General features: G+C 38.1%; 1 protein-coding gene across 2 annotated transcripts in view; it reads right to left on the reverse strand.

The window, feature by feature from the left end:
- Nucleotides 1-14,931, reverse strand: part of LDB2 (LIM domain binding 2) — a 119,200-nt gene that overhangs the window by 23,425 nt on the left and 80,844 nt on the right. For both annotated transcript variants that reach the window (XM_053458302.1, XM_053458301.1), the window contains exons 4-5: nt 8,106-8,228; nt 6,210-6,293 (exon numbers count right to left, since the gene is read on the reverse strand). In XM_053458302.1, coding sequence (XP_053314277.1) covers nt 6,210-6,293; nt 8,106-8,228 — 207 coding nt within the window. The remainder of the gene's footprint in view (nt 1-6,209; nt 6,294-8,105; nt 8,229-14,931) is intronic.

Consider the following 14,931-nt stretch of genomic DNA (forward strand, 5'->3'; position numbering starts at 1 on the left):
CAATAAAACTGAGGGCAGGGGAAGAGGCAAATTTGCTGAATCCATCATACATTTGCAAACGGAATACCGTGAACATTTAATGGGATCAGACAAGCATTAACGTATTTATATATGATGGCTGGAGTGTTCCTTTAAGTTAATTCCAGTTTACTCTCTTGTAAGCAAGAATCGTGTCTATCTCTGCTGTTTATTTCCAATGTATTGCTGGCAAAACAAACTTTAAGGAAAATCTTTAATTTTGTGTATATACCAAATAATCCCTTGGCCAAATTTGGCAAGCAAACAATATGAAATGTGTGCTGGTGCCTAGAAAAACAAGGATACAGTCATATAGTGTATATTTACTATATTCTATATTTCTATATATTACTAATATTTACTAATCTAATTGAGCGCAGAAATGTCTGCCCGGGTAAATATGAGCCAAACTCTTAGATGGCATTTTATGGGGTTTTTTTTTATCGTCTAGAAGCACACAGCTTCTTATTTATCAAGCTGTGAGTATGAAATGCGCATAAAAACTAGCAGATAATTTGCTTCTGCCTAAGGCACAAGGATCACGGCAAACGATTAGTCATGAATTTGATTCTTAAAGAGCACATATACACAAGGCAGGCCCATTATAAGACATAAAGCAGGACTAAAAAAAACATAATTAAAACTTGTAGAACTTTTAGCTTTCTTCGGTGATTGCAAATAGTTTTAATATGGCTCGTAAAACATACACTTTTTTGGCATTTTTTATGTAGCCTCCCTCATTAGCAGTGAAATATTTAAATGACGTTACCTTTTATTTTCCGTTGCACGTGTATCCGTGTTTAACTCTGAATTGGTGTCAGTCTTGAACAAATCTAGAGCTTCCAAGGTCTGTTGGAACTTTGGAAAACCAAACCAGAGCCTCTTTTTTTTAATTCTGGGTCTATGAACGTATTACTAACAACATTTCCAGAATCATAATGCTTTGCAAGCCAAGTAAGATGCAATAAGTCTGCTACTGTTGGCACAGAAAAATAAAAATTGTTCTATCCGTCTGCCCCATTATTGCATAAATCACATGAGTGTAAAGATCAAAAGGTGGAATCCATTTGACACCTTATTTAACTTGGATGGGATTCACTCCTGTAGTCATTAAGACCAATAATGCCCCCACCCAATATATTATAAATTAATTATGTCACATCCATACCTAGAAGCTTCCCAGGACATGCAAACCAGAGCTCTCCATATTCAGATGAAGTAGCTTCCCAAAGGAAGTTAGTCATGTACAAGGACTTGGTTAGCTGTGAGGGTCTGGGCTAGCCTCAGATAGAATTAAATTGGGCAGGGAGAGGTCATGGCTAAACTCCACTCACTTGACCTGCCAGAAGAGTATGGTGACCTGGAGACCCGGGGAAGCACTGTTTTACCCAGACACTCCAGGTTAAAAAAAAGGAGATATCCCAGGTATGGTCAATTCTGTTCTCCTACAAACAAAGGACCCTAGGCACATGCTTGGTCTTCCTAGAGGAAACACACCTATACTTGTTGGCTATAAATGAACATCTACGATATACACAAAGTATTCCTGTTAAAGCGAAAGGATCCAGAAGGAATACACTGTACAAGAGAGAGAATGTAATGATTTAAAATTCACCCGTTACATGCATTGATTACACTTTCCCAGTGGACAATTTTTAAGCCTGAACTAGAACTGTCCTGTTCTTGGAAAGGAGACCATTAAAATGTAATATCACTTTTAATGTATATGGCTTTTTACTTGAAGTGCTTACATTTTTAAATGTCATTGGTCATTTCTTACAAGATCAAATTGTTGCACAAGGAACAGCACGGTTTCCTTTCTTAAGGAATTGGTCAATTGGAATATATCATTACAATAGTGTCCGACATTGGTTAGAACAGTGTGAAGAGCTTCGATTGTCATCATTGGTAAATGTTAATGGATGCTTAAGCAAGAAAAACAACAACAGCAACAACCAAAAGAGCTTAAAACTCTTTTCCTCCTTGGTAATGTATGTGTGGAACACGTTAACACATAATGTGACTTCACTGAATAGATAGAGATGGGGTGTAGGAGGAAGGGTAGTTCACTTAAAAGTAGGAGTGCTGTGGTCTTTAGACCAGAAGCACCCAGGCTAATTACTTGATAGTTCTTACAAATGCTATCTAAACCAATTAACAATAATCATCAACCTAAAGCTACAATATAATGTCCCATAAAAAGTACTTCAGTATGCATTCTTCATCTGCGTGATTTTAAGTACTTTCATGTGCATTCCTGCATTTTCCCCTGTATCAATGCAAGAGCTTGGTGTGCAAGTGGGTCTCATTAGATCAGCTGGGACTCTTGTTTGAGCCGGAGCTAAAGTTGGCTGGTGGTGAGGACAGTTTGCCTAGGAGCTGGGGGAGGGGAAAGAGGCACATATATAGGGGGTGTTCTGGCACTAAATAAATAAATACTCTACATAGCATGTGATGCTCGGGAGGGGTTCAGGCTTTAGTTAAAGGAATAGCCATGTCACAATAATGACATAACTGTGTTCTAAACCACAAGTAAATTGTATTCTGATTGTCAACAAAGATTCTCTTTTTTTTTTTAAATGGTAAAATATTTTTTGATCTTCCAAACAAATCATTAAATACACCTGTCATTCAGAAATAATCTGTACGAATACCGCAGATCAAAACTGCATTATGGATGCCACTGGCAAAAAGGTCTAAACTACTTGTGACGAGGCGCGTGGCTATGCATCATAGGCTCTTCTCTACTACTCACAAGAAGTTTTTTAATGACGAACTTGTTACCTCCCAGGCCAGGCTACCAGGAGCTCTCCCTCTTCTGGGGAAGTGGCTTTGTAAGGGGGTGGGGCTAGCAACTTGTGGGGCAGGGTTAGCTCTAGACAGCCTTCAATAGGCTAGGAATAGAGGAAGTAGGCGTGGGCATAACTGAAAACCACTCCCCATTCCAAACAAAGAGAAAAGAGAACCAGAACAAAGCAGCACTTCACCAGGAGACTCTGGGTCCAACTCGTAGAGTTCCTAGATATGTTTTTTTTCAAGGCGGCAATAGGCATCTTGTAATACAGAAGAAAGGCTGTTTCCCCCCTGGACCTCCCTCCTCAGGCCTAAGCCTGTCATGGTTAGACAGGGCACCATAAGAGTTAAAAGAGCATTTGCGTACATATGTCAGCATGTAACCCTAATATCAGTTCAATGCATTGTAAATACTTTTTAGTGTATGGATAAACTCTCATTATTTGAAGAATTATAAAAATCATCTTTCGCCTTGGTAGAAGTGTTTTGAGTGTCAGATAATTCATTATACTGAACGTTACCTTTACATACAGCAAATACCACTTCAATGCACATTTCATTCATAAAACAGCATAAGGGAGGTTACTAAACCACAAATAGGTTAAACAGGTCTTGGGAATGGCTGACAAATTCACGGGGAGTCACAAAAATAAAATAAATCGCTTCGGAGCCTTGGAACCTGAACATGAGCAGAGAGAAAGTGTCTAGTGTGTATGTGTGCCTGACCACAAACCGGAGACAGGAAAAATCTCAAACAATATACCAGAGGAGAACCGTTACTTTATTTATATATCTATTTCTATCTATTTATCTATATATATATATATATATATATATATATATATATATAGATATATATATTGTGTAAGCAGGAATGCATCCAAATATATAGATCAATATTATTGATGTTGATCTATATATATTCTTCCCCTTGATTGTATCTGTATGTCCACCCGTTCCCTGCTACTACTTAGACTGCAAACTCCACGGGCAGGGTCCTCCTTTACTAATGTACATACTGTATGTCTATTGTACCCTAATGAAAATATCTGTAGAGCACCTTATTTATTATATGACTGTAATTGCTGTACCTCCGCTTATATTATACTGCAAACAGAAAAGTGGTATATACATCTATTAGCACTTAATAAATAAATAATATTTTTTATATGAATAGTACATGCTTGATTAGAATGGCCATGCATGCAAATACATTTCAACAATAGAAAAGTCATTTGCATATGGGGGCTGCACAGGGATGCCACAAATGAGACCTATGAGGGCTGTAAATGTTATTCCTCTTTTCCTTTGTTTTAATCAATTTAGTAAGAATTCTGCAAAGCCATTTTGGTCCGTTCTACTATTCCCAGGTTTTGCGTTCTTTCTTCCATACAGGTTGATTATATTACGGCAAAAGGGAATACATGCATTCAGATACACGAGCTTCTGTCTTCTCGCATCATTTTCCTGGGTCATTTAGAAATGCTCATCATGATACTCAAGGGGTTTAAAACCAATTCCTACTGTATACTTTTATTTCCCTCTCAATTGTTTTTTTCTGCTGTAGTAAAATAATAATCGACTTCCAGAGATGTCACTAATTAAGTACATTACAGGTGGGAGTTCTGCTTTATTAAACAAATATGTTTTTATATCATCTAGAAACATAATGTTCAGCGGCTGCCTTTCTTGTGGATTTTCATTTTTAAGTAAATACTTTAATTAGCAGCAGGAAATGTTTTTAATGAATATAGCGATTCAACCACCTCTTCAGAGCGCCTTTAACCAGCTGAATACCACATCCATCGTCAACACGATGCCTACACTTTGCAACCAGTTAAAAGACTATAAAAGCCTGTTAACCTTCTGCATTTTCCCATTTAGAACATAGATTGAAGATTTTAATCGAACGAGAGAGAATAAATCTAAAAACCCTTAACTTATTCTATTAAAATATCAGCTCTATGTGAATAAAATGAGATATACAGTATTATATAAGGGACAAACTGAGGAATTGTATGTTCATTTTTTCCTGTGTTTGGAAAAAAATGTTGGTATGTAGTGTAGACAAAAAGATATAGAACTTTCTTAGGTACCAAGACTGTACAAATCTAATATCCAGGTTATTCCAATTACTTCTCAGATTATTCGTTTTAGATATTGTTTGTGACAGTTTATGGTTCTATCGATAAGGATGGGGTGGAAAATCACAGGTACCATTAAAAATAGTTATAATTCTAGGTGTAGGTATACTACACATGAGTAGCGGGTGGAGAGAGGGTGCAGCCAAAAACCTCTCCGCTCCCTGGAGCAAGAAGAAACTGACCCGGGCAAGCAGGGCTCCACCCGGAGAGCTCCCTTGCATGCCCATGTGGCCAATTTAGCCTCCAACATCATAACGCAGGGTGTCTGTACAGTTAACCTAAAGTGAACAAATTCAAACTGCTTTGGATATGGGTTTTCCTCACCTAGAAACCATCGCGTACTAAAGGACGTATATTGTTACATAGTTACAGTAACAAACCATAGTCCCATAGCACTAATTGTGCTCTACTAAGCCAACCCAGTGAAGAAGACCTGGAGACTTGGTCTTTCACCAATACGATTTTTTCTTATACATACTGTATGTTTAGCTACGTGTGCCGGTAACTTCCACCATTATAATCTAAAGGCAGTCATTTACCCTGCAGTTATTTAGAGTTGTTAAATAATATTAAATCCTACTAGTTAAGGCGCCTTTGATTAAGGGCTTGTCATCATATTATTGATTAGGAATAATGCCGGTGATTTATTTAGCAAGTTTTTTTGGCAGCACCGCTAAGAATCTGGAAGCCACGCATTAGGGGTTTTTATCAATGTGTTATATCCTTCAATTTGCCGTTTTAAGATGACTTAAGGAGAACCATTTTTATGCCTTTTAGATACCACTTATTTGGTGCTGAATGAAACCCTTGAAAGCTCAGTACCTTTCTAAGGTTTTTTTTTTTCTTCTTAAACTGCTGTCTCTGAAAACAAACCTGCCGTTAATCAGCAGCTTAGATCCACTACCTATGTCTGCCGTTAATATTTTAAGCGTACAGTATGGCGGTTTTAATGCATTTGCAATACAAGATTTCAGGCTTTTATGAAACTCAATGAGCTTTGGGAATAGAAGATGCTCATCGAAACCTCTTTTTTCCTTTTTTTAAACCTAAAAACATTACAAGCATTTGTAAGCTGCATGCAGAGATATATCATGTAAGCAAATGAGACCAGCATGGAATGATACACATATTATTGGGCAGCGATAGTCTGATATTCCTCTTACGATACGATATTCCCTGTGTTACCCTTAGAAACACTATTTTATTTATTTTCCCAATGAGTAATATGTTTACACTTCCCCACCGATCTCTTACCCTGAGGTAGTTGAGAGTGAAGTTGGTTAAACCCATCCGAGTAATGTTTTTGGACAGCTGTTCTAGCACCTGAGGATCTTGTGCCTGCATAGAAAATAACGAAAACATTAATCAAGTTAAATATTTAAGAACTGCATTTGTCAGAAGAACAGCGGTTCGGGATATTGGTCCGGACAGCCGGCCAACAGCAATGATTACCACTGAAGGTCCCCACCAAATGAGAAAGAAATGTTGGTCAACGTGCTTGGGGGGATTTAATGAATAGAAGAAAGTACAAGAAGCCTAAAATGATCTGAAGAATAACAAGGAAAAAAAGTTATGTGAAAGCTTTGCTTTTCTTCCATGGAACATTTCTGTTAATCGCAATATCTTCAGGAGTAATGTTTCCCCCAGGTGTAACAATGCAATTGACCCAAGCGCTGGCTTATAGAGCAAAGACCCTAATCATAAATACCCGAAAATTAAATAAAATATTGCCATAGAATATTAGAGACAATACATATATTTACAATACTGATACTAGATCAATGAAAGAAAAGTTCCACTATTCCAAAATTACTAAACAGATTTATTCTTTGTAGAGTCTAAACTTCACAATACTTACAGGTAAATAAATGACTGCATTCTGTGATTTAATTCTTCCTCAAATAAATGTGGCAATGTTTGTAGTTACTGTAGGTATATATAATGATCGTGGGTATTTTAAAACAAATTAAAATGATCACATGATATTAAATATACAGCTTTATGAAAGAGTTCCAACATTGATCCATTAATTGTACCGGTCAGGTGGTTAGAAGATGCAGAGCTTCCAGTATGAATACATACTGTTGTGTTTTTTTAACTACAGAACATGAACTGTAAAAGAAAGACTTCATTGTGTACAAGTACATTCAGAGTGAGTATAAAGGTCTTTTATCATCTACAGGGAACACAGATACAGCTGTCAGAAACACGCTATGGACCGATATACCCGTGAGGAGACATAGAAAACTTATATAGGGGGTTCCAATGGAAAGAGATAGAAAAAAGCTTTAACATCTTGTCTAAGTCACAGGTTCTAGTCAGGTCCAACTTTACTAGGGGTTAAGGGAACTAAAGAATTAAAGGAAGAAGATGTAAGGCCACACAGCCTTGGTCAAAATGGGCAGAGGATATTAGAAATGTCTACCATTAAACCACACATAGTCGGTTTCTCGTCTCTGTGCAGCTTCTATTGAAGAGGAGAACCTGAGGCAAGTGTCTACCACATCTAATGAAATCTTTACAGAGATAGAGCCGAGCTCAGTATTCAGATCCACCATGATCCCCAAAGAACCAATAGGATTTATCAAACTGGGCTTCTTTGAAGCCAGTGACATTCAGTTCAGTAATTAATGTCAGAAAAAGACTCAAATAAGCAGTTGATTTGCAGACGCCATAGTGAAAATCCCCACCTGCAACAAATACCAGGCATTACAGCTTGAGTACATTGGCTTATGTAGCCCCCGAGACTTGTCTTGGCCGGTCCAATGTGCTAAGAGAGCCATTAGGGCTTTCCAATGCATTGTGAAGTCAAGATGTTTGGAACACTCTCCTGCAAACTGTCCTGAGTGGATAAACCCCACTAGGTAGCAATAAATAGCCAAAGACACCGTGAAACAGCAATGATTTGTAGTTGTGACCAGAGGCATTGGCCAGGAGAGCAGAAGCGAATCTATCAAAATACCTTATATCTCATTTCCAGTTACTGTACAACTAGTGCTGCGTTGATGTGTTCTTTTTTTGCAAAGAATACAAGATCCTAAAGACAGACCCTACTTCGAAATCCAACATCAAAGTTTATTTTGTGAAGTGAAGTTACTGTGGTTCTGAACCAGCGTTTTTTCACTGGTGATTATTGAATGTTTTACTTACGTGCATGGCTAAAATGCTGCGAGGTACTAGTTCTCTGTATTGTCTAATGGTAAAGTGCCATGTCTTAATCCTCATGAGATCATCAAATGTGAACTCCAAAATGAGTCTTCCTTCAGTGCACACCTGGGAATAAATAATGGAAATGCAAGTTAATTCTCCAGTAAATAATAATACGGTAAATATAAACATGCTTTTTTGGGGGTAGTTATTTGTCCATTTGTACATTTTTGTAAAGGTTTGCTGGAAATGTGTTGTTCCTGAGCCTCATTGCCCTAGAAGATTGCTTTATTAATATAAAGTATAATGAAGAATATCGTTTTGCAGAGGGCATAAATATAAGCAAGACAAGCCCTGCTTCCCAGTTAGATCAGGCACTTTTGGTTAAATCTACTAAAATCAGTACTTTGTCCAATGATGTACCTAGCAGTGTAAAATAAGCAACATTCTTTTTCTGTGAATATTAAATATATGCAAAGGATTAAGTAGTCAATGGTTTGTAAACTCAAGTGAGCAAGGGTATCCCCATCTATCAACGCCTAGTTTAATATGTCACTGAAATGCACATGTTTAGCAGCGTAACACAGCCGGGAATGTAATGATGCTAAAATCAGCATCTGTTCTTGTTTACAACTCCCGTATGCTGAGAGGTTTTTATATATATATACGGCGGTGTCCGGGGGGGGGCGTCAGTAGGGGGTTGGCACCATCTGGCCCAAGGGTCCATTGGCCCCTTGCACCCTCCTCGGTAACTAACATGCACACTATCACACGCACACCCTCTCACACTCATGCTTACACACACATACACACTCATGCTAACACATACTGCGTTTCACACTCATACATTCACGCTCAGACACACTTACACATACACATTCTTAAGACACACTCCTACTCACACACTTACACATTCATCCTCACACTGCTGTGTTCCCACCTCCCTGGGCTTGTCCAAAATTCTTCCCAAAGGGCTGGTCCAGTAGAGAGAGAGAGAAAACGGTTCTAATAAGAAGGAGGAGACTGAGAATATAAACAAAATTATGGTAAGCCTGGCACCTGGAGAATAATGCTGATGGGAATGATAGAGAGAAAAGGTAGTGGAGATTAAAGAGACTAGGAGTTTATAGATAACCACAGGCAAAAGGTATGGGGGCGTTGGTTCAGGAGGAATGGAGTCCTGATTGCAGGGATGCTTCCAAGTTCCTGATTTTTTTCTTCCTTGTATCCTGTTTGTTAAATCCTTGGTGAACTCCCTTGAAGTTCCCATCATAGGCTATCTCTTGGAGTTGCACAGCATTGCATGGAAGTTTGCAGGTCAATTTGACATCCCAACCTCATAATATTCCTATGCGTTATAATAAGCATTTTGTATAGACGGGCTGAGCGGGCTCTGTATAATACACAGTCACATCAAATATTCTGAATAAAAACATAAGGAGCTGGGGAAATCAGTAAGTAAAACCCAGTTGAAGGCTTAATAGGCAGATCCTATTCACATCAAGAGGAGAAGGAGGAGAAAGGACCGCAAGCAGGTGCAGTTAGAGAACCAGAGAACCTTCCTAGCTGATTATTAGAAGGGAAGAAAATAATAAATATCCCACAGGGCTGCAATTAAATGGTATTTGTTTGACACACACGCTGTATTCTTCACTTGATCGAACTACAACATTTCAGGAGGTGTCCAAGATGTGGCCTTACAAGAATCAACCAAACATTAGCAATTTGGGTTTTAGAGCTGACCTCGTAATACATCTGCTATTTACACTGCGCTTGGTAATAGGATTTTATACACCTCTTAAATGACACTGACATCTGAAATCATGAGATATCAGTTATGTTTTAAGTTATTTTCTGCCCTGGTTAATGATCACGCAGAAATGCATACATTGAATAGGTGCTACGGAATGGTACGGTTACAAAACATTCATCGCAACTCTCTAGCTTGTTATACAGATCTGTCATTTTATTCTTTCCTTGAAATGTTTAGTCACATATAAAAGGAAACTTTTTTTTTATGTTTCTATGATAGCAACCTATCAGCGCATGCTGAAATTAAGCATTACCTGGAAAAATAGAAATAAGGCAAAATAAATTTTTATATTAATATAATTAATATTTGCGGGGAGGGTTTGCATGTTTAACAGTACTAAGAATGGTGTTTGAAATGCTTTATTTACTATTAGGTGAAATAGCAGCTTTATTATGTATTATCACCGTATTCTGGCATAGGCCGACCAGCCTTCGACTAGGGTAGGCAGGTCCAGGGGAGACAGCAGTGCCCCTGCCATGTGGACTAGTTACAAGAAAGACCTCTGATCTCCCTTTACACCATGGAGGCTCCATGGGACGCATTAAAAGGCACTTGATGCCCCTAATACACGGAACACAGGAATATGATGTCATATTCCAGTGCTCTGCAATGATGGTGACCATGGAAGGTGACTGGGGGCAGGGTTAGACCTAGGGCAAACCTAAAGGTCAACATGTCCCTGCAACCAATTTTACAATATTTAATGTTTATGCCAGAACTTAAAGAGCCAGGCCATGAATTAACAATCACAAATGTTATTTTGACTTAAAAATGGCAGGCCCCGATTAAATGACATATCATATGCAATCAAAATTTCTAAAAGCTTGTTCCACTTGAAGGAGAAATGATTGTAATAAAATAATCAATACGTCATTTAATCTGTCTTAATGATGCCTCACCGAGTCTTTAGTTTTAGTAAAGAAAAATGCAGAAATGCTGGAGTTCCAATCAATAATGTTTAGAACGTTTGCTTGTTAATAGAAACACTATCTTTTATTATTGTACCATTTACAGATCGTTAAAAAAATAACCTTTTTTGAGAAATTTGTATAAAGTGATTAAATGGGCAAACCGATATTTTTATTCATTTAGCTTCTGGGAAACCATGCAAGAATCTTTAGGCAGCTCATATAATAAGACATGCTAGGTATTTTAATTAACATATTGTTAAAATTGGTGTAACCCTCCATATACGGTATTATTTTGTTGTATTCTTCCTCGTATACTACTGATGATAATGATATAATAATATAGAAACATAAAATTTTAAAGCAGGTAAGAACTAGTCAACCATTGTAGTCTGCCGACTTTGTCTCGTCTTAGATTTAGGATAGCTTTACCCCTATAACATGCATGTTTTAACCTGTACCATTTCTGCTTAATAAAGTAAAACTTCCTTACATTACATCTGAGCCTCTGACCTTCTACTTTTAGATTAGGGCCTCTTGGTATAATTATACGAGCTGCCTTTTCATTCTCATCTCCCCACTCCTTTATATAAACTCAATAAAAGTAATTATTAGCGGATTTATAGATCCAACACAATGAGTAATACAGAGAGTTGAACAAAAGTAATCATCAGGGAGAAGTTTGCCGTGGTAACATTGTATAAGAACCACAAAAAATAGCACACTTGTTTTTATAAAAAGATATTTACATATATGGCTCAATCTACAAAATATTAAATTGAATTGAATGGGCCCATTAATAGATCTAGTTGCCAACCTCTCAAAGTTTTATGAGCTTCACCGCCTCCTTATCATTGTTTATAGTAGATCCATTTGACTTTCAGCCAATCAGGCCAGGACCGGCCATCTGACAAGTTCCCAGCTGCACACAACATGAGCATAAAAACATACTGGGCGCTCGCACATATTCAGCCGTCGGCCACGCTGACATCATCAGACGGCCACTTGCCTTAAAGCACCAGGGCTGCCTCTTTAACACCAGTTTGGCCCTGTAGCTAATTTTATCCGTTGATATATTTGTTCCCCTTTTTAATCCGATATTTTCATCCGTAGATCCGTTTTCCCTTCTACCTTCAGAAGATCCATTTACCATCTTCCGGCTTGGCTAATGGTTTATCTCTGGGCCAAATTAAACACGATACAAGCTATCAATGTTTTTAACCCCTTAAGGACAATGGGCGGTCCCTAAACCCATTGAAAACAATGCATTTTGAGCCCGTACATGCACGGGCTTTGTCATTAAGGGGTTAAACAACCAAGGAAATGTATAAAGTGTTATGGAGTTTGCTGGGATACAGAGGATTAAAGGGTTTTGAAAATGTTAATCCGGGCACGTCCAAAGTTTTAGAAACCGTAAGAATTGACCTAAACATCTCTTCAGAGGTAAGTTTGTTGATCCCAGCTGTTGACTGCAATCACAGTGTAACAGTTAGGATCTAAAAGTTATGCAGCAAGAGTGGTTTCTTTATAGACCCAAAAAGTAGACGCTCAAAACATCTGTGCCCACATACAGCTCCATGATTGTCACAAGGGCTCCCCCTCTAATACCTGTTCCACTCAATCAAAACACATTCATTTAATAGAATTCATTGTTTTTTTATATTAATAATAGGCTGATGAGCTTTTTGTTGACTTCAGCTTGAGATGTAGTCCTCAATAACTGATGTGCCCTGAGGAAAGGACCTAACAACTTGGTCTTGAAAGCTTGCAATCAAACTCTCAATTAGCCAATAAAAGGCAGCATTTTTACTCCACTTTTTCCCTGGTTTTTGCCACGGCAAACATGGTACAAATATTTTGACCATAATAATAATGCTTACTGTAATACTACCGGTATTTGCACTCTAATAAAAAAACTCATGCTCATGTTTTCTTTCTTTTTTAGGCAAAAATATTCTGATACAGCTGTTTTTAGAAAGGACTGCACGTGGTGGAGAAAAGGCACTTATAGAAGGGGTCAAATTATTTAATGTTTGTCCCAAAACCCACCCATCTCCAGCCGTCTAGAGAAAACATGGTTAAAGATCAAAGACCAATGTCCTCCCTATAAGATCTGTAAAGCTGCAAGAAACATAGTCCTTAAGGGACGTTGTTAGTTTATGTTCATGGAAAAATAGCTTAAAAATATAAAATTAATACTTTAAGTACCTCTCCAAAAAAATAAATAATAACCTGCAGAGATTGCTATTTTATTTCTCTTGAAAAGAATGCATTTGTGCCGATATAATTAATGTGGCTCTTACGTAGCCATCAATTTTAAAACATATTTAGAAAAAAATCCCAATTCTAAAGGTTCCAATTAAGAAAAAGATTTTTTTTTTTGTGTTGTGCTGAATTCATGTTTCCGTACTCTGAGCTCTGACATTTTGTTGCCGTGGTAACCAAAATCAGCTGATTAGTTGGCATGGCAACAGAAAAGATGTAATCCCCGCAGACACACTCTAATCAATGCCCCCAGCACAGATGGTCTCCGGAGGATCAACAAGAAAGAGGCTGGCAGTCATTCAGAGGATCACGTGCTTGCTCCAGACTAGACCAGGGAAAAGAAAACTAAAAAAGAACATTTCTGCACTGAACCAATAGCTCGTTAACTATTTCCTTCCTCTGGCAAGCATAGGATATTCATCCTATCTCCAATAATGCATTCAGCTGCCATTTCCCTTAATTTAAAAAGTTACAGAACACATAAAAATGCATAAAAACACAACAATTCAAATATTAACCTTTTCATACTAACCGAGGTAGAAACTAAAGAAAGGAATGGCGGAGACATTGAGTAATTGATAAAAAAAAGTTTTAAAAAAAGGAAAGTATTGAGGAAAAATATATATTTGTCTTATTAATCTATAATAGGTAAAACGTGGATTCACAATGCTATACGACGCCTATGCAAAAATACCACAGGAGAACAAGTCTCTGACTTTTTACAGGGTCCTCCGAGCTTGGTTGCTACTGATTTTAATATGAGCTTCTATGAGAACTCCACTCAGGATCTAAGTTCACGTATGTTTCCCCAATTTGAGCAATGTCAGGATTCCCCATCCTTTTAGGTCTTAGGGGATGGGATGTCCCATTAAATAACTTGTTTGTCTTATCACACTATCATAGGTAAAATATGGATTCACAATGATATATGATGCCCAGGCAAAAATACCACAGGAGAACAAATGGTGTCTCTGAATGTTTACAGGGTCAAATGTAGGGTCCTCTGAGTTGCTATGGATTTCAATTAGAGCTCCTAAGGGAACGCCGCTCAGGAGCTGAGTTCACATAAGTTTCCCCAATGTCAGGATTCCCCATCCTTTTAGGTCTTAGGGGATGGGATGTCCCATTAAATAACTTGTTGGACTGCCCTTGTTACATTGTGAGGTGATGAGCGAGCTTGTCACTTTAGCTCTGGAACAGTGCTGTCCCGGACAGTCAGATAACTCATTTCAGGTCTATTAATCTGGCAACCAGAGAGTACACTAACTAGTCTACCTGGGTGTGAACCCTGTATTATAAAGGAACATCATTCGTTAAATCTTTGGGAAGGGAAGTTCAGGTTCCACATTGCATTACAATTATTTATATGGTGCCAGTATGTGGCCCACAAGAACAGCATTTGGCTAAGTTTGTCAGAGTAAGAAATGACACATTACGCTTGTTCACATGGACCAAAAATGTTTCAAATTACTGCGCTGTCTGTTTGGAGGGCTTTTTTTATTTGAAAACAAAGTTTCTCTCTCACCCTCTCACTCTCTCTTTTCTCCACAGATTTTCTGTCCCATTATTTTGTCCTCCTGGAGCACTTGCAAAACAGGGCAGAGCCTTGACTCGCACCATGTGGACAACCTCACCTTTTTCCCCAATCCAGAGTGAGGTTGCACACGTGGTGCACATGGTAGTATGATGATGTGGATAACATGAAAAAAGGAGAACAAGTCGTTCAGTCATGGAAAATGAGACAGAGAGGGTAGGGACACATTGAGAGAGATTGTGACAGAGTGTGAGAGAGTTAGAGCGTGACAAACGGTGGGTGCGTAAAAATAAATTCAAATATACATTT

The sequence above is a fragment of the Spea bombifrons genome, chromosome 1 (assembly GCF_027358695.1).
Source record: "Spea bombifrons isolate aSpeBom1 chromosome 1, aSpeBom1.2.pri, whole genome shotgun sequence".
NCBI lineage: Eukaryota > Metazoa > Chordata > Amphibia > Anura > Pelobatidae > Spea > Spea bombifrons.